This window comes from Panthera onca, chromosome E1 (assembly GCF_046562875.1).
Source record: "Panthera onca isolate mPanOnc1 chromosome E1, mPanOnc1 haplotype 2, whole genome shotgun sequence".
NCBI classification, from domain to species: domain Eukaryota; kingdom Metazoa; phylum Chordata; class Mammalia; order Carnivora; family Felidae; genus Panthera; species Panthera onca.
In genome coordinates this window covers 55,957,890-55,980,671 of record NC_138352.1, presented here as the reverse complement: position 1 = coordinate 55,980,671, position 22,782 = coordinate 55,957,890, and the positions used below count along the sequence as shown (strand labels likewise).

Below are 22,782 nucleotides of genomic sequence, written 5' to 3'. Positions count from 1 at the left end.
CTTCTATAGAACAGGAAAAATAATAGAACCTATCTCATAGGGTAGTTTTGAAAATTAAATGAAATAACACTTTTTGGGGTGCCTGGGTGGGTGGCTCAGTCAGTTAAGCGCCCAACTTTGGCTCAGGTCATGATCTTGTGGTTGGTAGGTTGGTATGTTTGAGCCCCACATTGGGCTCTGTGCTGACAACTCGGGAGCCTAGAGCCTGCTTCAGGGACCCCTCCCCCATCTCTATCCCCCCTCTCCTCAAAAAAATAAACATTAAAAAATAAAAAAAAAAAAAACCACATTTTTCAAGAGCTTATCACAGTGCCTGATGTATAAAAAGAACTCAATAAAAGCAGTAGCTAAATTTCAAAGTAGATCTATATAGAACATCTGCAGGATATACACAGGTACTAACAAAAGTTAATTTGGGGTAATACTTCTCTATATTTACTTGAATTTTCTAGTTTTCCTATCATAAATATGTAAAACGTAAGATGCTAACAAAGGTTAATTATTGATAGTTTAACATTTTCTATTTTTATTGGCATTCTCTATTTTTTTCCACATTTTTAATACAGTAAAAAAAATTTTTTTAATGATAGCACTAACCATTTAATGATGTGAGAAGTCATTCACGATGTATTAATGAGTAAGAGCAGATTAGAACTCAGTACGCATAGCAGCGTGGGGGAGGGGAAAAGAAAACAAAACAAATCAGTATGTATATACAGCACAGCCTCCTTTTTAAAAAAGTAGAAGATAAAAGGGAGGAAGGGAGGGGACAGATATACACAAAACTATTATGAATCATTGAATTAAGTATAATCCTTTATATTTATCTTTATACTTATCCATAGTTAATACATTTCTTTTTTAAATGTTTATTTATTTTGAGAGAGAGAAAGAGAGCAGGGAAGGGGCAGAGAGAGGGGGAGAAAAAGATTCCCAAGCAGGCTCCGTGCTGTCAGCTAAAAGCCCAATGTGGGACTTGATCCCCTGACCCTACGATCATGACCTAAGCTGAAATCAATAGTCAGACGCTCAACCAACTGAGCCACCCAGGAGCCCCAATTTCTTTCTTTTAAAAATAAATCCTATGCCCACGATGGGGCTCAAACTCACAACCCCAAGATCAAGAGTCCCATGTTCTACCAAGTGAGCCAGCCAGGCATCCAAGCCATAGTTCATAAATTTCTTACTCATTACTTTTGTAAAGAGAAAATTATTAAAACATTACTAAACATATGCAAAATTGAGTTCATATCCTCCTCCACAAACCTGTTTCTCTTTGTCAACAACATTCAGTCCCCCAAACTAGAGTCATTCCAACTTCCTTCCTCTTCCTCAGTCTTACAACTGTTACCAACTCTTTAAGATTTTACTTTCTAGGGGCGCCTGGCTGGCTCAGTTTGTTAAGCATCCAACTCAATTTCGGCCCAGGTCATGATTTCACGGGTTAGTGAGTTCAAGCACCGCAACAGCCTACTTGGGATTCTCTCTCTCCTTCTCTCTCTGCCCCTCCTCCATGCACGCGCGCACTCGCTCTCACTCAAAATAAACAAACTTAAAAAAAAAAGATTTTACTTTCTAAATGTCTCTCATCTTCATTTCTTCCATCTTTGCTGCTTTAGTGCAAAACTCTCGATTTTCAACTGTAACAGCCTTCTGTCTCCAGTCTCAACCCCAACCTACTATCCACACTTTTCTAATGCACCCAATCAGTTGATTCCTGCTGTTAAAAATACACTACCTCCCTATCACTGCCTGGAGAAAAACCCAAACCCTCTCAGCCTGTGCCTGCCTCCAGCTTCATTTCCCACCACACCCCTCCAGCAATGATCCGATCCTGGGTGTGCTTTCCCACACATCAGCACCCTTCCGTTCTACTTCAATACCAAGTGCCTGCCCTCACTCTTCACTTTCTGGCTAAATGCTACTCATCTGTTAAGACTCCTCTCAAGTATCACCTCCTGACTAGAAGCCGCCTCTGACTGCCTCCACTCCCTCCAGAGCCGGTAGGTGAGGCCTGCTCCTTTATGGCTTCATTTATCTCTGTGTAGCATGGAATTTGCCTGCTGACTTGTCTGTTTCACCCATTGTGCTGGAGCCTTTGAAGGCAGAAATTGTCCTTTCTGGCCAATGGTATTACAGATTATTTTTAATCTGTTTTTCTTATCTGCATGTTTTCCCTCTCTTTCAATTACATAAATAAATCTTATTGGGAAAGAGTCACGCGATATAGAAAGAAGTATGGAGTAAAATTATCTGGATTTTCTAAGTTGTATGCCAAGCCAAGTCTCTGACATGGTCAAGTACACAACAAAAGGCTACTGAGTAAATGACTAAGACAGCATGATGCAGAGCATTAACCCAGGAAGTTATACAGATCCAAGGATATACTTTGGGTCCTTGAATCCCACTATGACCAGAGCAGCTCTGCTTTCCATCTCACTTATTGGGCTTCCACATAAAATTTCATCCAGAAAGAGGGTTCATACATACCCTCCAACAAAATGTCTGAAAACCAGAACTTACGGAAAAAAAACAAGTGGGCAGACCTGAACTCTAGTCCTAGTTCTAAAATAAATTAGCTAGGCAAGTCACTTTGCCTCCTTAGGGGTACTACCTCTCATCTGTTAAATACCTAAGACACACTTACACCGACACTTTCAGGCACTATTTCTCATCTGCTACACACACACACACACACACACACACACACACACACACACGATATTCATTCCCTCAAGTTTCTTTTGCTTTAAAATTTTACAAAAATGAGATAAAGCAGGCATGCCTGGCTGGCTCAGTTGGTAGAGCATGAAACTCTTGATCTTTGAATTCTACCCTACGTTGGGTGTAAAAATTACTTAAAAAAAAAGAGAGAGAGAGAGAGAGAGAGAGAGAGAGAGAGAAAGCACCCAAGTTGCTTCTTTCTCATGTAACACCAGATATCACAATCCACATATAGTAAACATGGTTGCCTCTTCGGTTCAGAAGCCACATTGCTTTTTTTTCCTTCTGTTATCAAACCTTTAAGTCTTCGTACTAATATTTTCTGGAAACTCCTTTCTTTTTTGATGGTGTAGTAGACTTAATGGACTTGGCCTTAGGATGAACTGGTTTGGAGTGGAAGAAAAGGAGATGAAACAGTAGCAAGTAACAACCAGGAGTTGCCGTCCCTTTTCTCAACAATGCCAGAGAAATGCTGTGCTCACCTTTGTAGAATAGTTTTGGGGCAAAAGACTAGTTCCTGTTCTGATGTGACTTGTCCAAATCTCCATTTATACTGAACCCGGCCAAAAAAAAAACCAAGATAAGCCATTATAGTCCTAAGAGGACCATTCAAGAATCAGAAACAGTTAATGAGGAGAGACTTCATGCATTTTTTTCTCCATCTTTCTATGCCACGTATCTTTGAGTACTCCATGTCTTACACCAGGAAGCCCTAAGTATCCATTAAGGTTTTGAGATAGCCAGGTGGAAGAAGTACATACCTGATTAAAAGTGGGAGGTGGAGGAGGACCAGGGGGTGGTGGAGGGGGAGGAGGAATTGGCATCCTTGCCCTGCTCGCAGTTGATACTGCTTTCTCTCCGTTTTAATTTGCAGCTTTAGGTCACTCATATACCTGCAAATGAAATGGAAATTCTTAAGAACAACTCTGCCATCAGAGACACTGAGTACTCAGGGGGACTTAGGGGACCAGGCAGGACAGGATACCAGAGAGAAACCAAGCAACTCTTCTCCTAGTTCTTCTGTGATATAGTCTAGGGTTCGGTAAATATTTTCTGTAGAAGGTCAGGTAAGAAATATTAATATTTTAGGCTTTATAGGCCACCTATGGTCTCTGTAACATTTTATTCTTTGATTTTATTTTGGCAAAAATTTTTAAACAAACTAGTTTTAGGGGCACCTGGGTGGCTCAATCAGTTAAGTGTCCAACTTCGGCTCAGGTCATGGTCTCATGGCTCATGAGTTCGAGCCCCACGTCGGGCTCTGTGGCTGACAGCTCAGAGCCTGGAGCCTGCTTCAGATTCTGTGTCTGTGTCGCCCTCTCTCTCTGCCCCTTCCCCACCTGCACTCTGTCTCTCTCAAAAATAAACATTAAAAAAAAGAGCAGTTTTAGGTTGACAGCAAAATTGAGCAGACAGTACAGAGAGTACCCATATATTCCTGTTCCCCTGACACACACATACACAGCCTCCGTTATCGACATCCTGCAGTGGAACATTTGATACAACGGACACCTCATTACCAAAGTCCATAGTTTACATTAGGGCTTACTCTTGGTGACGTATTTTGTTTGGACAAATGTGTAATGACAACTACATACCACTGTAGCATCATACAGAATAGTTTCACTGTCCTAAAAATCTGTGCTCTGCCTATTTATCCCTCCTTTCCCCTAACCATTGCTCTTTTTTACTGTCTCCATAGTTTTGTCTTTTCTAGAATGTCATATAGTTGGAATCATATAATACGTAGCCTTTTTCAGATTGGCTTCTATTAGTAATATGCATTTAAGTTTCTTCCATGCCTTTTCATAGCTTGATAGCTTTATTAGTGCTCAATAATATTCCACTGTCTTCATGTGCAACAGCTTGTTTATCCATTCACCTACTGAAAGACACCTTGGCTGCTTCACCTTGGCTGCTTCCAAGTTTTAACAATTATGAATATAGCTGCTATAAATATTCTTGTGCAAGTTTTCACGTAGACATAAATTTTTTGCTCATTTGAGTAAATACCACTGAGTGTGACTGCCAGATCATATGGTAAGAGCTACATTGGATAACAAACTGCCCAAATGTCTTCCAAGTGACTGCACCATTTTGCATTCCCACCAGCAATGGATGAGAGTTCCTGCTGCTCCACATCCCTGCCAGCATTTGGTGCTGTCAGTGTTTTAGATAGGTGTGTAGTAGCACTATCTCACTGTTTTAATTTTCAATTCCCTGATAACGTATGAAGTTAAAACCCTTTTCATATGCTTACTTCCCATCTGTGTATCTTTTTTGGTGAGGTGTCTGTTTAGGTCTTTTGCACAGTTTCTAATAAGGTTGTTTTCTTATTGTTGAGTTTTAAGAGTCTTTGTCTGTTTTGGATACAGTCCTTTACCAGATGTGTCTTCTGCAAATATTTTCTCCCAGTCTGTGGCGTATCTTCTCACTCTTGATTTTTACAGTTTAAAACTACATTTTTACATTTTAAAAATACAAAAACCATTTATTCACAGGTCATAGAAAAACAGACCACGGCCCAGATCTGACTCACTGGCCAGTCTACTGACCCCTACTATACTCACATCCTTGGAATCTGATCAGAGCATAAACACCATGTGAGAATTTGGCTACTTCTCAGGACACACACAAAAAACTATACAGCTGTCCCCCAATTATTATAGTCTGTAAGTGATCCTCATTTTACAAATGAGATTAAAACCAGGGAAATGTCTTACTTTAAGACATTAAAGTAGGGGGCAAAGATAAAACCAAAACTCAAGAGCAAAACTTCCCCAAAAAGTTTGTCCCAAGGAAATCCCACTTCTTGACCCTCTCTCCCCCAAAAATCAAAGCCAAAATAGTATTAGCACTGAGAGTACAAATTACAGATGACAAGAAAGGTACAACTTCACCAATTAATCCATGAAAGAACTGCTTCCAGAAAAGCAAGGTGATTAGATTATGACCCAAGAAATCTCACAGGTAGCCCCTAGCACAGATGAGAGACCATGTGTACCAAGCCAAGTTTAAAAGATCAAACCAGCATGACAATCCACTTGAGGAGGGTTGGTTCTGAACTCTTTACAAGGGTGATCACAATTTCCCTGTGAATAAAGGATATGACTTAAACACTTCTCTCAGTATTCTCAAAACCATTTAAACACTTCCTCAGTGATGAAAATAAAGAGCAAATATTTCAAAGGTTCTAAGAAACTAAAAATCTTTAGAGGTGGTTCGAATTTGATTAGAAACATGACTATGAAAGTCTTCAAAATCCCAACCCTTCCAGTAATGCCACTATAGGTTGGATGCCCAACAGAGCTTTTTGCTCCAATCACAAAACTGGACAGTACTCTGGCTAGATGGTTCCCATGGGAAATGGTGTCTGAACTCACTGCAAGAATCAAGAAGTTGACTATTCTCCAAGGGAAACACCATTTCTGTTTCAAAGCTAAGTCTAGTTTTTCTTTGCCAGGGATCTAACATACTGGGCTTTAAAAACTGATTAAAATAGGGGAGGCTGGGTGACTCGGTCGATTGAGTGTCTGACTCTTGATCTCGGCTCAGGTCATGATCCCAGGACCATGGGATGGAGCGCTGAGCATGGAGCCTGCTCAAGATTCTCTCTCTCTTCCTCTGCCCCTCTCCCCACCTTGGCTGTCTCTAGAATATAAAAAACAAAAATATTTTTTAAAATTGATCAAAATAGTAAATCCTCACGATCTACCTGTAATTGGGAGGGGGAATGCAAATTTAAAATAAAGATTACAGAGATGAAAAAATTTTCTTCTGTTTGAATTTTCTGGGTTCACTCTGCCAGTTCCCCCAAAGCATTCTTTTTTTTTTTTTTTTTAATGTTCATTTAAAGACATGTTCATTAAATGTTCATTTAATGTTCATTTTGAGACAGAGAGAGACAGAGCATGAACGGGGGAGGGTCAGAGAGAGAGGGAGACACAGAATCTGAAGCAGGCTCCAGGCTCTGAGCTGTCAGCACAGAGCCCGACGCGGGGCTCGAACTCACGGACTGTGAGATCATGACCTGAGCCGAAGTCGGACGCTTAACCGACTGAGCCATCCAGGCGCCCCCAAAACATTCTTTTAAAAAGCTAGCAGGGGTGCCTGGATAGCTCAGTCGGTTAAGTGTCTGACTCTTGATTTCAGCTCAGGTCACGATCTCATGGTTTGTGAGATAGAGCCCCCCATTGGGCTCTGTGCTGACAGCGCAGAGCCTGCTTAGGATTCTCTCCCCCCCCACCCCCCCCACACCCTCTCTCAAAATAAATAAAGTTAAAAAAATTAAAAGCTAACAGTAAACAATAGGCAAAAATAATAATCTACTCAGAAACAAACATTTTCAACTAATTCCAGTCACCTCAATTCTTGCCTTTTCTGAGTTTCCAGTTCTACCTACCTTTGCCATTGCCATGACTGAAATGGTCTCCTAGAATGACCTGGAAAAGAGATTCAGACAAATCTCTAATTCTTTTCATATCCACAAGTGATCCAACCTACATGCTACAAAGTAAGGAGTGATCTAGAAGAACAACCTTATGCCTTACAGTGACCATCATTTATTAGGCAAAATAGAAATTCTCTAGCAAGGCATATCTTTTCTATAAAGCAATCTACTGGAAAAGACTAGTTATATTAATTACACAGTTACAAACACCTTCTTTTAAAATTTTTTTTTTTTTTTTTAACGTTTTATTTATTTTTGAGACAGGGAGAGACAGAGCATGAACAGGGGAGGGTCAGAGAGAGGGAGACACAGAATCTGAAACAGGCTCCAGGCTCTGAGCTGTCAGCACAGAGCCCGACGCGGGGCTTGAACTCACGGACCGCGAGATCATGACCTGAGCTGAAGTCAGACACTTAACCGACTGAGCCACCCAGGCGCCCCATAAACACCTTCTTTTAAAATAGGCTCAATTCGGGGCGCCTGGGTGGCTCAGTCGGTTGAGTGTCCGACTTCGGCCCAGGTCATGATCTCACGTCCGTGAGTTCAAGCCCCGCGTCGGGCTCTATGCTGACAGCTCGGAGCCTGGAGCCTGTTTCAGATTCTGTGTCTCCCTCTCTCTCTGACCCTCCTGCATTCATGCTCTGTCTCTCTCTGTCTCAAAAATACATAAACGTTAAAAAAAAAATTTTTTTTTAATAAAATAGGCTCAATTCAAACTCCAACTTCAAAATAGATCCATTAAAAAAAAAAAAAATCACCATCATGTGACAGATTTTAGTGTTGACAACCAGTATGGCTTTCAACCTTTCTTCTGCCTCCATAGACTGCATGCGTGACATGCTCCTATTATTGACACTTATTATACAACAATATGCTATGGTAGGGTATCACTGCTTTCCATCTTACAGGTAAGGACACTAAAGCTCCAGGAGTGGATACAATTGCATGCATGCATGCACACTAGAGAAAAAGACTGATCTAAGTAAGGGCATTGCACAAGATCACTTTGGAGTAAACTGCAGAATTAGGACTCAACACCAGCCCTTCTGATCTCCCGCAATTTTGTTAATCGCCACGGAAATCATTTCTGCTGGAAATTGGTTTAACAATTTTCTAGTATTTTCCCCAAATGAAAATTCAACCCACTCCAAATTTCTATTTTATTAACAGAATACAAACAGCTCTCTCTAGGTTTCCCAAGAGCAGCCCAACTTAAGTAAATTTACATTAATACAACATTCCTTTCCCTGAAAATCCCCAAAAGCTTTATTCAAGCTAATTTAAGATGGATAACAATCACTAAGCCAAAGTAGAGGGTCTGCTTTTAGTTAAAAACAAGTGAACCAAAACAGTTCCTAAAGTTTTGTAACAGAATAACAAGTTTTAGTGGCCAATTACTTTTATTTATTTATTTATTATTATTATTATTATTATTATTATAGAAAGAGAGCATGTAGGAGTGTGCACATGCAAGCGGGGGAGAGAGGCAGGGAGGGAGAGAATCTTAAACAAGCTCCACTTGGGCCTCAATCCCAAAACCCTGGGATCGTGACCTGAGACAAAATCAAGAGTCAGGCGCTCAACTGACTGAGCCACCCAGGTGCCCCACGGCCAGCTACTTTTAAACAAAGGACAAATTCCAGCCCTTCCAGAAGCACTGTCTATTGCAATTTTTAAAAACTAACAACCCTGAGATTAAACCTAAACCTAAAAAGAGGGTTCTCTACAGAATTTTAAGTCTTTCCTTTCTGATCTTTTAAATGAGAACTATAAAACCTCACCATCTGTGCTCTTCAGAGTACTTGATTTTCAGAAATGTTGTGAGGCTGCCTCCAGTTCATCAACACACAAGTTCTCATTCCCTTTGTAAGCCCTTCTACCTCAAAAACCATGACAGAATAAGCTTTTCATTCACATCCTCAGGAGTCCGTTTCTTTTAAATCGAGTTCAGAAAGCAGTATTTCAAATCTTTCTGATGTCAAAATTATCACAGAACTCAGAGATAAGTCTTCATAAAATTCAAACAACGCACTTTTAAAAAGCAATGCACTCTCTTCTGTTCCTCAAAAGACAAAACCTAGTTTTCTATTCAATTTCCTAATGTTTCATTCCAAATACGTATTTTGTAAGAGCAAACTTCCTGAGTACAAAGACATTGAAGGGGCTCCTGGCTGGCTCAATCAGTAGAGCACGAGACTCTTGATCTCCAGGTTGTAAATTTGAGCCCCATGTTGGGTGTAATTACTTAAAAATAAGGTGTTAACAAAAAAAAATGCTGAGTTGCTATCAGGGCGCCTGGGTGGTTCAGTCAGTTGAGTGTTTGACTCTTTTTTTTTTTTAATTTTTTTTTAACGTTTATTTATTTTTGAGACAGAAAGAGACAGAGCATGAATGGGGGAGGGTCAGAGAGAGGGAGACACAGAATCCGAAACAGGCTCCAGGCTCCGAGCTGTCAGCACAGAGCCCGACGCGGGGCTTGAACTCACGGCGTGAGATCATGACCTGAGCCGAAGCCGGCCGCTCAACTGACTAAGCCACCCAGGCGCCCCGAGTGTTTGACTCTTAATCTCAGCTTAGTTCTTGATCTCAGCGTTGTGAGTTCAAGTCCCATATTGGCTCCATGCTGTGCATGGAGCCTACTTAAAAAAAAAAATTTAGGGTCTCCTGCGTGGCTCAGTCAGTTGAGCATCCAACTCTTGATCTCAGCTCAGGTCACAATCCCAGGGTCATGGGATTGAGCACTGCATTGAGCTTGGGCTCTGTGTTGGACATGCAGCCTGCTTAAGATTCTCTCTCCCTCTGCATGCATTCTCTCTATATATAAAAAGAAAAAAAAGACATCAACTTTTCACATTTGATAAATGAAGAATCTAATTTAGTTGTTGCTATTTTCATATACTTAAAATAATCTCAGAGATATTCTAGTTACCACTACCATTTGGGGCCTTTATTGAAATGGCATTCTGCTATTATTATAAAACTCAAGTTTCAGGGTACCTGGGTGGCTCAGTCAGTTGAGCATCTGACTTTGATTCAGGTCATGATCTCACAGTTCATAAGTTCAAGCCCTGCATTGGGCTTGCTGCTATCAGCACAGAGCCTGCTTCAGATCCTCTATCCCACTCTATCTGTGCCCCTCTCCTGCTCACACTCTCTCAAAAAAAAAAAAAAAAAAAAAAGAATAAACATTAAAAAAAAAAAAAAAAACCCTCAAGTCTCAATTACAAGTTATTTTTAAAAGAAAAAAGGTTTTTAATTTTAAATCTTAATGCCATGTACTTTCATTCTAAGAGACCTTAAGTAACAGCACTCTCCTTTCATCTCACCTTTGATTATCTTGTAAATTACAGTTTTTGTACTGAAGTACCCAACAAAATCCCACAAGGGAAAAAAAAAACTGACCTTAAAAAGTAGGCTGCCTCCCTCAGCAAAGTCTCAAGAGCCTTACCTTCTGCCTTACAAGAATCAGTTAAACGAATATGAATTTGGGATGTCAATAAGAAAATTCTTTTTTTAAGTACTCTCTATGCCCAATGTGGGGCTCAAACTCACGACCCCAAGATCAAGAGTCACATGCTCTACCTACTGAGCCAGCCAGGAGCCCCTCTCCCCTTTCTTAAAAACATGTTCAATTCTTTTTTTTTTTTTTTTTTTAATGTTTATTTATTTTTTGAGAGAGAGAGAAACAGACCATGAGCAGGGAGGGGCAGAGAGAGAGAGAGGGAGACACAGAATCCGAAGCAGGCTCCAGGCTCTGAGCTGTCAGCACAGAGCCTGACACTGGGGCTCGAACTCATGAGCTGTGAGATCATGACCTGAGCCGAAGTCAGACACCCAACCGACTGAGCCACCCAGTGCCCCAAACATGTTCAATTCTTTACTATCCTATTAAACCTCTCCCTAGTATAAAGAAGCCGAGAGATAGATAAAAGAGACATTTCAAGATACTCAAAAGACCAATACTCTGCCTACTCTGTCTCCAAATCATCTAAAGAAAAGAGAGTTTTGTCTTCAAGAGGAAAGGTTCCAGACATTCCCCTCAATGGAATTCTTCTGATCCAACAGTTCAAAGCAAAATAAATCTAATAGTATCAGACATGGAACAATAGATGTTTGGCAGAAATAGAAAATCAGCTGCCCTGAGACAAAGTCACAAATGCAGAATGCAGTTTTTGTTTGGTGTACTTTAATCTGAGTCAGAAGAAACTACAGCATTACCTAATAAGGCTTCAATAACCCAGGTAGGTGGGGTGGCAAGACTTTCCAAGCATAGACATTAAAAACCCATTGATGAATCCAATGTTCATAATCACACAACAAACCCTAGAAACATTTACCTCAAACAAGTTCAAAATGAACAACTCCATTTCGTATTATTTCTCAATAAGGTTTTAGACAAAAAAGAATAGCAAAAAACCAAGGGTAACTGCAACAAATAAAAATAAGTAAAAAGTAGGGGTGCCTGAGTGGTTTAGTTGGTTAAGCATCTGATTCTTGGATCTCAGCTCAGGTCTTGAATTCAAGCCCTATGTTGGGCCCCGCACTGGGCATGAAACCTACTTTAAAAAAAAAAAAAAAAAAAAAAGTAAAAAGTGAATGGATAGATTTTTGTTGAAACTACATTCCAAATTCATCGGTAATTTCACCCCATTCTGATAAGCACTTACTACTGACTCAAATAATCTGTGTTGGCCCATTAGTACCCATGTAGACATTACTCTAAACTAAGAATTAAATTTAGAGGAACATTTCATATATGTATGTCCATTTAACCCAATGAGCTCTTTTTTTTTTAAATAAAGATTTTATCTGTAAGTAATCTCCATACCTAACATGGGGCTCAAACCTGCAACCGTGATATCAAGAGTTGCACATACCCCCTAACCCAATGAGCTCTTAAGCACAGACAGCACTGCATCTTTCTATAGTTTTCTTTTTTATTACTTTACAGCACAAAGTGTTCAGTAGTAATGTGCTGAACTGAACAAAAGTAAATTTAAGAGTAACACTGTCTGATTAGTCAGAGAAAGACAAAAATCATATGACTTCACTCATATGAGGACTTTAATAAGAGACAAAACAGATGAACATAAGGGAAGGGAAACAAAAATAATATAAAAACAGGGAGGGGGACAAAACAGAAGAGACTCATAAATATGGAGAATAAACTGAGGGTTACTGGAGGGGTTGTGAGAGGGGGGATGGGCTAAATGGGTAAGGGGCACTAAGGAATCTACTCCTGAAATCATTGTTGCACTATATACTAATTTGGATGTAAATTTAAAAAAATAAATAATTAAATAAAAAAAAAAAAAGAGTAACACTGTCTGAAAGAGCAAACAAGAGTGGTAGAAAAAAAGAAGTAAAGGATGGACATTGTGCCAGAAACAGAAAAAAGAATGGATATCTATGAAAAACAGGAAAGGAAGAAACACGGGACTGTGTGTAGTTCAGTGTTTGAAATTTTTTTAACTTGTTAAATTCAATCATTCATGAATTCATCTACCACCCAATGATATTTATTAAGCACCCATCACTTGATCCATTCAATAAATATTTTTTTAAGTTTACTTATTTTGAGAGAGAGAAGAGAGAGCATGCATGCAGAGAGAGAGAGAGAGAGAGAGAGAGAGAGAGACAGAGACAGAGACAGAGAATCCCAAGCAGGCTCTGCACTGTCAGCACAGAGTCCGACACAGGACTTGAACCCACAAACTGTGAGATCATGACCTGAGCTAAAATCAACAGCCGGACACTCAACCAACTGAGCCACCCAGGCGTCCTCAATAAATATTTCTTAAGCATTCACTAGGAACCAAAGCACTGTTCTATAACAATGATTCTAAGCTGGAATGATTTTGTCCCCCAGGAGACATTTGGCAATGTCTACAGACATTTTTGACTGTCATGACTAGGGGGGTGCTCCTGGCTTCTAGTGGATAAAAACATTCTATAATGCATAGGACAGTTCCCTACAACAAAGAATCATCTAGTTCAAAACATCAATAATGCTGAGGTTGATAAACTCAGTTCTAGAGGCTGAACAAGTTTCTACAATCTTGGGGCTTATGTTCTAGAAGAGATAAACAAGGAAACAAATACAATCTCGTATCTCAGTTACTGATAAAAAGAATTTAAAAAAGAGAATCAGAAAGGCTGAAACTAGGAGTATGATGGAGTGTTCTCTTAGACAGGGTCGCAGGGAGAGGGGCTGGCTCTCCACAAAGAAGTCTCTCCATGAGCACACAACTCCTATGAACATCTAGGGAAAGAGTATTCCAAAAAGAATTTTAAAACGGCAAGTAAAAAGTCCCTGAGATGAGAATGAGCTTGTCATGTCAGAGAACTAGTAAGAAAGCCAGGGTAGCTAGAATAGAATACAGACAAGAGTAGTAGAAGATGAAATCTGAGGCCTTACATGCCATTCTCCAAATCCCTTAAAAGTAGTATCCCAGGGCACCTGGGTGGCTCAGTTGGTTAAGCATCCGACTTCAGCTCAGGTCATGATCTCATGGTTTGTGAGTTCGAGCCCCACATCGGGCTCTGTGCTGACAGCTCGAAGCCTGGAACCTGCTTCGGATTGTGTGTGTGTCTCTCTCTGCCCTTCCCCCACTCGCACTCTGTCTCTCTCTCTCAACAATAAATAAACATTAAAAAAAAATTTTTTTTTAAAGTAGTATCCTTCTCCATCCAACATGCCTATACTAAAGAAGTTTAAACCAACCAATAGTTTCACGCCCAGAGTAAACAAGTTCAATTGGTTATCTCATTAATCCCATAGACTGTACTTGATCTCTTGGTTTAAGCACAACTAGGGACCTAGACACTAACTGGAAGCTTCCCAGGGTTAAAAATCACCTAATGATAATCTGTCTGCCTATCCACCTGCCCTTCAATTTTGCTCCTGAAAAGCAATACAGTATGGTGAGGTAGGAGCTCATTACCCCAGTAAACACAATGGCATCCAGTTGCCAAACGAAAGAACTTCAACATGGGAGAAGTGCCAGGAGCTACCTAAGAGTATTCACATGCCACTCCAGGAGACTAACGAACAACAGGCTCCTATAATTATGTGGGAACTGATGTCAACACAGAATTATGAACACTCCTTCATGTGTTCTAGGATAGAATACAGTGGAGGGTTTCCACTAAAGCATTTTGGTTTCTCTAAAACATAAGGAAACAGACTAGAATGACTTTCATGTCACAGATATTTAACCACCCTCCCACCAACCTGAAAAAAGGCTTTAAAAATAATCCACAGCCCTCTTCTCTCAATGGAAAAGGTGCTACCTTCCCCTTGAAATTCAATTCAGTCAAAACTGGTGAAACAGATTTCTATCATGCATACAGACAGAATTAATTAAAACTCCAAGGTTACTCCATGAAGGGAAAAAAAATCACTCTTCCAACTGTAGGCATTTTCCATCATGGAAATCCAACTATGCAGCAAATAGGATTGATCCAAAACAAGTAATAAAAAAAAAATAAAAAAATAAAAAATCACATACACACTGTGAATATTTAAACTGAAAATCCTACAATTTCTACCACTAAAGCTGGATTTTTACTCTCTACATCAATGACTTTTCACTGTTATATGCAGTACACAACCTTGAAAGAGAAAAGGAAAGAGGCAGAAGAAAGATACGTAACTGTATGTGGAAATCCTGTCTATATAATTTCTCTAACAAGAAACGGAAGTACACATCCCATGATGCAGCTTTTCCCCTAATATGACTCTTTCCTCTTGTCTTAGATTTTTTTAAAGCCCTAAAAACATAAACTCAGAAGTGTACTTATTCACATACTACTTAATGTAATATGTATTAGGTGCCACGGGTTATTCCCAGATACAGGGCAACCCAGGAGCCAAGCCCTCTCATCTAAAATGATGACAAATCAATGAGAAGTCTGCTCTTGTGTTCAATTAAATAACCACAACAGCAAAGAATGGCTCCATAAAAGAGATGGCTATAGATTAACTAATGCAAGATCAAGGGTAAATGAAATGTCTGAAAATTATCCTAAACAGAGGTCAGGGAATGACCTCACCAGAACCTACTACACCCCTCAAAGCAAAGAGAAAAATCCTGTTAACCTGAAAACACTAAAGTATTGGAAAGGTAGGGGAACATATATAGAAAACAGTCAACTGCAATAAATCAGTAGTTCAAAGTAGTGTTTTGTAACATAGCCAGAGATCAATAATCTAAGCAAACAATAACACTTTAGATTTAGAACTGTTTTTGTGGCTTCATTCACCAAAACTGTTTCAGAGGAACTTGCAAAACATATTAGAGCTGTTTCTCTGGAGTTGTTCATCTTAGGATTTACATCAGCTCTACGTCAGAGCCAACATGACTTTCTCAGGCTGTATTTTAGCTAATAACAGCCACAAGATTTCCAAGAACCAAGAACTAGGATCCTAAACTTGGCCTCTGCTTTATAAGACATGTACTAGTTGGTTCCTGACTGCCAAGCAATTCACAGCAACCAAAGAGCAGCTGCAAACATCTCATTTCCAGATGCCTTACAGACTGGCCGTAAATGGTTCAACCATTTTTCCTTTCTAGGCCTTAGGGATCCATAATACAAAAAGGAGAAGAGAACGTGCCCTTTCATATTATCAAAGTTACAAACTTCAAATCACATCCTTTAACATCTCCAAAAATGATTCTGCATTAGTCCAAGGCAGATCATTAGTACACCTATTTTCAAAACCTTGTCAATTTTCCACTTCACCAAAAAAAAAATTAACAGATTCCTGGATTTGGACAGCGAAATTATGCAGAGAGTAGCTCAATGTTCATAACTAATATTTCCTCCTCATCCACACAGGCCAAGAACCAATGGGTCTAGAAGTGCTAGCTAAAAAAAAAAAAAAAAAGGGAGTCACACAAGGCCAAAGCCATTAACATCAGCCAGCATTTAACCAGAGAAGAGAGGAGTTAATCAGATGAAGGACACACATTCTAATTTAGAAATCCAGACCAAAGCCAGACAGACTAAAACACAGTCTGAATACAAAAGCAATACTAGGTGGAGCCTGAGAAGTTTGCCTTAGAGACTTGGGAGCAATAAATTGTTTAAAAGGTTCTTCTAAAACAGAGTTTCCAAATTTACCTGAAGATAAGACACATCTTAGGGCATTTGTTTAAAATACACACCCACCACCCACCACACACACACACACACACACACACACACACACAGCCACACACACACTCCTGGACCCTAATCCAGACCTACTAAAATCAGAAATATTTCAGCAGAAAGATCTGGTGATCTGTATATTTAACAAGCACCTTAAGTAATACTTGGTATTAGGGAAGTCTGAAAAACATTGTTCTGAAAGAGTATTAATAATCAACTACACCAACACTATTGTGTCTGAACGGAAATCAGCAAGGAAAAGCTGATGAATAAGCTGGGTCAACATAAACGTGTTGCCTGCATTTATCAGTGTTCCCTCATGAAACACCATTAAAACGACAAGAGGTGTTTTTTTTTAAGACCTAAACCTGAAAAAAAAAAGAAAATGAAGAAAATGGGAAAGGATGCAACAGCAGAAGGATGTCAACAAAATTTTGGAAGCTGGAAGGCACATGCACTAGTGACAAGTAACTTCAAAGGAAGGAAAAAGTTAAATACTTGCAGCAGAAAGTAGATTCCCACCACAGAATCTCAGAAAAAGCTCAGAAACCAAAGGCACCTGGTACCTCTGGACAAAGGGGCCTTGGAGGGGCTAAAACAGGAGAACTGATTGAAAGTCTGTAAAGGAAAGAGATTCCCCTCTGGGCACCTGGGTAGCTCAGTTAAGCATCCGACTTGGGCTCAGGTCATGATCTCACAATTCGTGAGTTTGAACTCTGCTTGGGGTGAGCTCATGCCCTGCTTCAGGTGAGCCTTGCTTCTCTCTCTGCCCCTCACTCACTTGCGACTTCTCTCTCAAAAAAAAAGAAAGAAGTACCCTCTTTCCCTTGCCCATGCTGCCAGGCAGAAAGCCTCTGAACCAAGGGAGCAGTTACAGCTTAGAGCAGGAGTGCCATACTGTAAAAAGGGAGTTCAAGTGAAAGTCTTCCACTCAGCAATGAGACCTGTCCCCGTTCCTCAGCTCTCTTCCCCAATTTGGTTCCAAAACACCTACTGCTGGGCTCATCCTCTCTACGCAGGAGATTGGAAGAGTCCTCTCCAAGGAAAATGACCAGTTGCCAATTCACCCTACAGTGATGCCTACCACTTGATGAGCCAGGGCTCCACACTGAGAGCTTTTTAGTGCCTCATTCTTAAAAATAAACAGCCAAAAATTACCAGACATTTGAAGAAAATCTCTTACAGGAAAGACAAGAATCAAAGTAACAAAACAGAATTCCTGACAATGTGTGAAAATACTTACATATAAAGTTCTGGGGTACCTGGGTGGCTCAGTCAGTTCGGCTTAGGTCATGATCTCACGGTTCGTGGGTTCGAGCCCCACAACAGGCTCTGTGCTGACAGGTCAGAGCCTGGAGCACGCTTCAGATTCTGCGCCTCCCTCTCTCTCTGCCCCTCCTCTGCTTGCACTCTCTCTCTCTCAAAAATGAACAAATGTTAGGGGGCGCCTGGGTGGCTCAGTCGGTTGAGCGTCAGACTTCAGCTCAGGTCACGATCTCGCGGTCCGTGAGTTCGAGCCCCGCGTCGGGCTCTGGGCTGATGGCTCAGAGCCTGGAGCCTGCTTCCGATTCTGTGTCTCCCTCTCTCTCTGCCCCTCCCCCGTTCATGCTCTCTCTCTGTCTCAAAAATAAAAAAAATAGGGGCGCCTGGGTGGCGCAGTCGGTTGAGCGTCAGACTTCAGCTCAGGTCACGATCTCGCGGTCCGTGAGTTCGAGCCCCGCGTCAGGCTCTGGGCTGATGGCTCGGAGCCTGGAGCCTGTTTCCGATTCTGTGTCTCCCTCTCTCTCTGACCCTCCCCCGTTCATGCTCTGTCTCTCTCTGTCCCAAAAATAAAACAAAAAAATAAAAAAAAATAAAAAAAAAATGAACAAATGTTAAATAATAATAATAAAGTTCTGGAACAAAAAGAGCTTATGGAAGTTTAAAATGCCAATAGCAAATATTAAAAATATCATAGAAGAGTTGGAAGAAAAAACTCAGAATATCTGAAAACTGAATGAGGAAGGAAAAACAGGCAAATTCATGAGGAAAAAAAAATTAAGAGGACCAGTGTTGGAATTTCACCATCTGGATAATAAGGGTTCCCAGAAAGAGAAAGGACAGAAATCACTACCAAAGAATACATTATCAAAAATATAATACAAGGGGCGCCTGGGTGGCTTGGTCGGTTGGGCGGCCGACTTTGGCTCAGGTCATGATCTCGCGGTCCGTGAGTTCAAGCCCCACGTTGGGCTCTGGGCTGACAGCTCAGAGCCTGGAGCCTGTTTCGGATTCTGTGTCTCCCTCTCCCTCTGCCCCTCCCCTGTTCATGCTCTGTCTCTCTCTGTCTCAAAGATAAATAAACGTTAAAAAAAAAAAATTTTTTTTTTAATATATAATACAAGAAAATTTCCCAGAATAGATGCAAATAAGCTTCAGACTGAAAAGGCCCAATGAATGTCAATCATGATGAATTTTTAAATAGTCACACCAAGGTATACAGTCATGTATCACTGTATTTCAGAATACCTGGGGTAAAGACAACATCCTAAAATCTTTCAGAGAAAAAACAAATCCCATACAAAAAATCCAGAATCAGAATAGCATCAAACTTCACAGTCTACCACTGAAAGTCATAAGACCACAAAACAAGGCTTAAAGTTTCCAAATACCATCTCTAACAACATTTTACATCCAAACTTCCAACCAATGTGCAGGCAGAAACAGGCAAGTCTCAAAAAAAATGCACCACCTCCAATGAACCCTTTTTCATAAAGCCTCTCAACGAGGCTCCACTAATGTAACTGTACTGAAAAGAGATTTGTACTTTCCTCAGAGTTTAGGGATGAACTAGTGATTGATAATAAATCAAGCAGAAGGAAGGAAAAAAGGAAAGAAAAGAATGGTAATTATTATATTTAAAGGGAAAATCTATAAGGAAATACTGTATAAGCATAGTACACACAGTCATTATACTGGATGTTAATTTTTCTTCTTTAGGTTACATTTACCTGTATTCGCTTTCTGGGCTCATGGAAGATGGAAAGGGAGGCTGAAAACCTGGGAACTACATTTCCCAGAATGCCCTTTCAATGGCGTTGTGGTTTAAATTCCAACAGTACATATGGGTCAACTGGACCCATGGCTCAGTTGGAAGAGCATGCGACTCTTGATCTCAGGGTAGGGAGTTTGAGCCCCATGTTATAAATAAATTAATTAATTCCATCAGCACAGACTCATTCACTCAAGCCCTAGAAGATGTAAGAAAGGTATATGTCATTATTGCTTTTCTAGTAGCAATGAGCAGGTGTGTGGCCTCCAACAAATGACAGACATGTCGTTTTGCAGGTTTCCAATATTCTACAAACTGCCTGCTTTGGTATTTAAGATAGCCAAGATTATTAATGGTTAGCAGTTTGTAATCCCTGCAAAGTGGCTTTCCCTGACCTATGTTCCCATGATCTTCCAATGGTTGTGTAAGCATCTAATATCCTCTTTGAAATATCAAGAATGGTTTGTTTCTCTGATTGAACCCTGATACATAAAAACATATAAAATATTGGTTTAATAAAAACTGTGATGGGACTGTATTAGGAAAGTAGCAGAAAGAGTTGAGGATAGATAACAGTATAAGAATGCAAAATCAGGGATTTCTGGCTGGCTCAGTTGGTAGAACATGTAACTTTTGATCTCAGGGTTGTAAGTTTGAGCCCCATGTTGGATGTAGAGTCCACTTTAAAAAATGTGGAGCACCTGGGTGGCTCAGTGGGTTAAGAGTCCAATTTCAGCTCAGGTCATGATCTCCCAATTTGCGAGTTCAAGCCCCACATCAGGCTCTGCACTGACAGCACAGAGCCTGCTTTGTATCCTTTGTCTCCCTCCCTCTCTGCCCCTCCCCTACACATACACGCGTGCGCGCTCTCTCTCTCTCTCTCTCTCTCTCTCTCTCACACACACACACACACACACACACACACACACAAACATTAAAAAAAAATCTTGGGGTGCTTGGGTGGCTCAGTCAGTTAAGCAACCAACTCTTGATTTTAGCTCAGATCATGATCTCAACAGTTCAAGAGGTTGAGCCCCACTTGGGCTCTGAGCTAACAGCACAGAGACTGCTTAGGATTCTCTCCCTCTCTCTCTGCCCCTCTCCTGCTCATGTGCTCTTTCTCTCTCTCTCTCTCAAAATAAGTAAATAAACTTAAGAAATATATAAAGGGGTGCCTGGGTGGCTCAGTCGGTTGGGAATCCAACTTCTGCTCAGGTCATGATCTCATGGTTTATGGGTTCGGGCCCGCATTGGGCTCTCTGCTATCACCACAGAGCCCACTTCGGATCCTCTGTTGCCCTTTCTCTCTCTCCCCTTCCCCCGTTCTAAAACAAATATTAAAAAAAATTTTTTAATTATGATAAAAATTTAAAAAATCTTTTAAAAAAGAATACAAAATCATCTTTCATAGAAATTCAATAGATAATATCTGAGACTAGAAAAACCAAGAAATGACAGTACAGGCATACCATGTAAAAATATGGAAATAATATGCATTAGAAAAACAAAAACACCGAAAGTACTAAAAATGAGGACAAATAAGGAGAAATGGAGCAGCTGTTCTTTTAATTATAAGTCTTGTAGTACTATTTGACTATTTAAATTGTGTATTCTTACTATTTCAACTTAAAAATCCAAACATTTAATTACTAAAAGGCAAAAAAATCCTAACACTGTATAAGCAAAATCAAACCACAGACTGACCAAAATTTCAAACCATAAGGTCCATACTGGATCTGTTGCCAATGTAGTTAAAAACAGCAGAAAGTCCCAAACAACCAAATAATTAAAAGGCCATTATATGCTTAATTCTAGAACCTGTATCTCAGATCCAACTCTAATGAAAGCAGGCTGCCTAATGTGACCTCAATCTCCACCACAGCCTGGGCCTAACAATGTTCACCATCCCAGAGTTCACTCTATCGCAGGTCAAATACGTGAAGAAACTCGAGGCCTCAAGAAGAAATCATGACCAAAATTAACTGCAAAGGTAAGCATAAAAACAAAGGGATAGATCTTAAAATCAATTACCTTAGCTCCTTTTTTAGGTCTTATTTTCAATTTAACACAACTAATTAAAAAATTTTTTAGAAACACCCAACATCTGTGGTCAAAACATCTTTACAAGTTCTAGGAAACTGTTAATTAGCGGGTTAGGCTGTAACCTAGCCACAGATGACAAAAAATGGCTCTTCTCACTGTAGGCTAGGCTAGCTGTGTCTCATGTTACTAGGCCTCAGCTTCCATGTCCCAGCAGCCTTCATTCCACACATCCCAAAGATACAAGTAAAAAGCCTATAAAGACAAGAGTCAGGAGTAAGGGAAATCCAGTGAGGATAGTCTCCATGAGAAAAGGCCTGAAAGAAAACTTAAACAGATGCTCCATAAAATGTTGATTCAGACTTCACATGGAGAGAAGTGTCATGCCTCATTTCAAAGATAATATATTAGGCCCTGACTCACCACAGATAATCTAATAACAAAGCTGTGACTTTCATTGTTGAGGCGTCTCTTCTCTCACTCTAATGCCCCGAAGCCATCAGATATACAGACGCTTCATGCTGAAATGCTAGAAAAATTTGCACATTTTCATTCCTTGCTCACTACTGCTGGGCTGCTAAACCAAGAGTCTACTTTAAGTTATGACAACAGGGCAAGCTGATCCACTTACACAAAAAAGGTACTAAATCAAACAGGACCATCTGGGCTTTAAGCAAGAGTATTGTGATGTCTGAACAAAAGTCAATATACTTGCAGATAAAAATGCTTTCATATATTCAGAGTTATAATGGCCCTTGGGCTACCGATTCATTTTCACGTCCAATAAGAGTTATGTGTCGTATTAAGACATATGGCCTAGATGACGGACGGGTACAAACAGAGTATTATATTCACCAGTTCATAATGAGAACATCTGTGCTCACCCTCTAGCCCTATGAGGCTTACAAAAAACAGTCAATATTCTCTAGAAGTAAACAGGTTTTCTGTTCCTAAGCAGCAGGTCTGGCAAACCACCCATCTCATCATCCCCATAATCTGACAAGATTGGGTGTGTTCAGGGTGGTATGGCCAAATTCACCATCCCCCGTATTCTCAGAATGGTTCCCCAATTATTACTAACCTCCAAACCAATTTCCAAGATCCTAAAATTTTAAGACCTAATCCAGCCATGCAAGTTTAATTTGCCGGACCTAAAAATCAAGACTCAAGACTGAGGCGCATGGGTGGCTCAGTCCGTTGAGCATCTGACTTCGACTCAGGTCATGATCTCACAGTTCATGAGTTGGAGCCCTGCATCACGCTCTGTGCTGACAGCTCAGAGCCTGGAGCCTGCTTCCAATTCTGTGTCTCTGGCTCTCTCTGCCCCTCTCTAGCTCACACTCTGTCTCTCTCTCAAAAATAAACAAACATTAAAAAAAAT

The 22,782-nt window shown here is 40.3% G+C and overlaps 1 protein-coding gene across 5 annotated transcripts in view; it reads right to left on the bottom strand.

Moving 5' to 3' along the window:
• Positions 1 to 22,782, bottom strand: part of WIPF2 (WAS/WASL interacting protein family member 2) — a 50,095-nt gene that overhangs the window by 19,988 nt on the left and 7,325 nt on the right. For 2 of the 5 annotated variants that reach the window (XM_060646158.3, XM_078437171.2), the window contains exons 2-3: positions 7,127 to 7,166; positions 3,486 to 3,617 (exon numbers count right to left, since the gene is read on the bottom strand). In XM_060646158.3, the coding sequence (XP_060502141.1) occupies positions 3,486 to 3,548 (63 nt within the window). In that variant the 5' untranslated portion in view covers positions 3,549 to 3,617; positions 7,127 to 7,166. Of the gene's footprint in view, positions 1 to 597; positions 3,278 to 3,485; positions 3,618 to 7,126; positions 7,167 to 22,782 lie in introns of all 5 variants that reach the window. The other 3 variants (XM_078437172.2, XM_081791277.1, XM_060646157.3) reach the window with 3 other exon arrangements.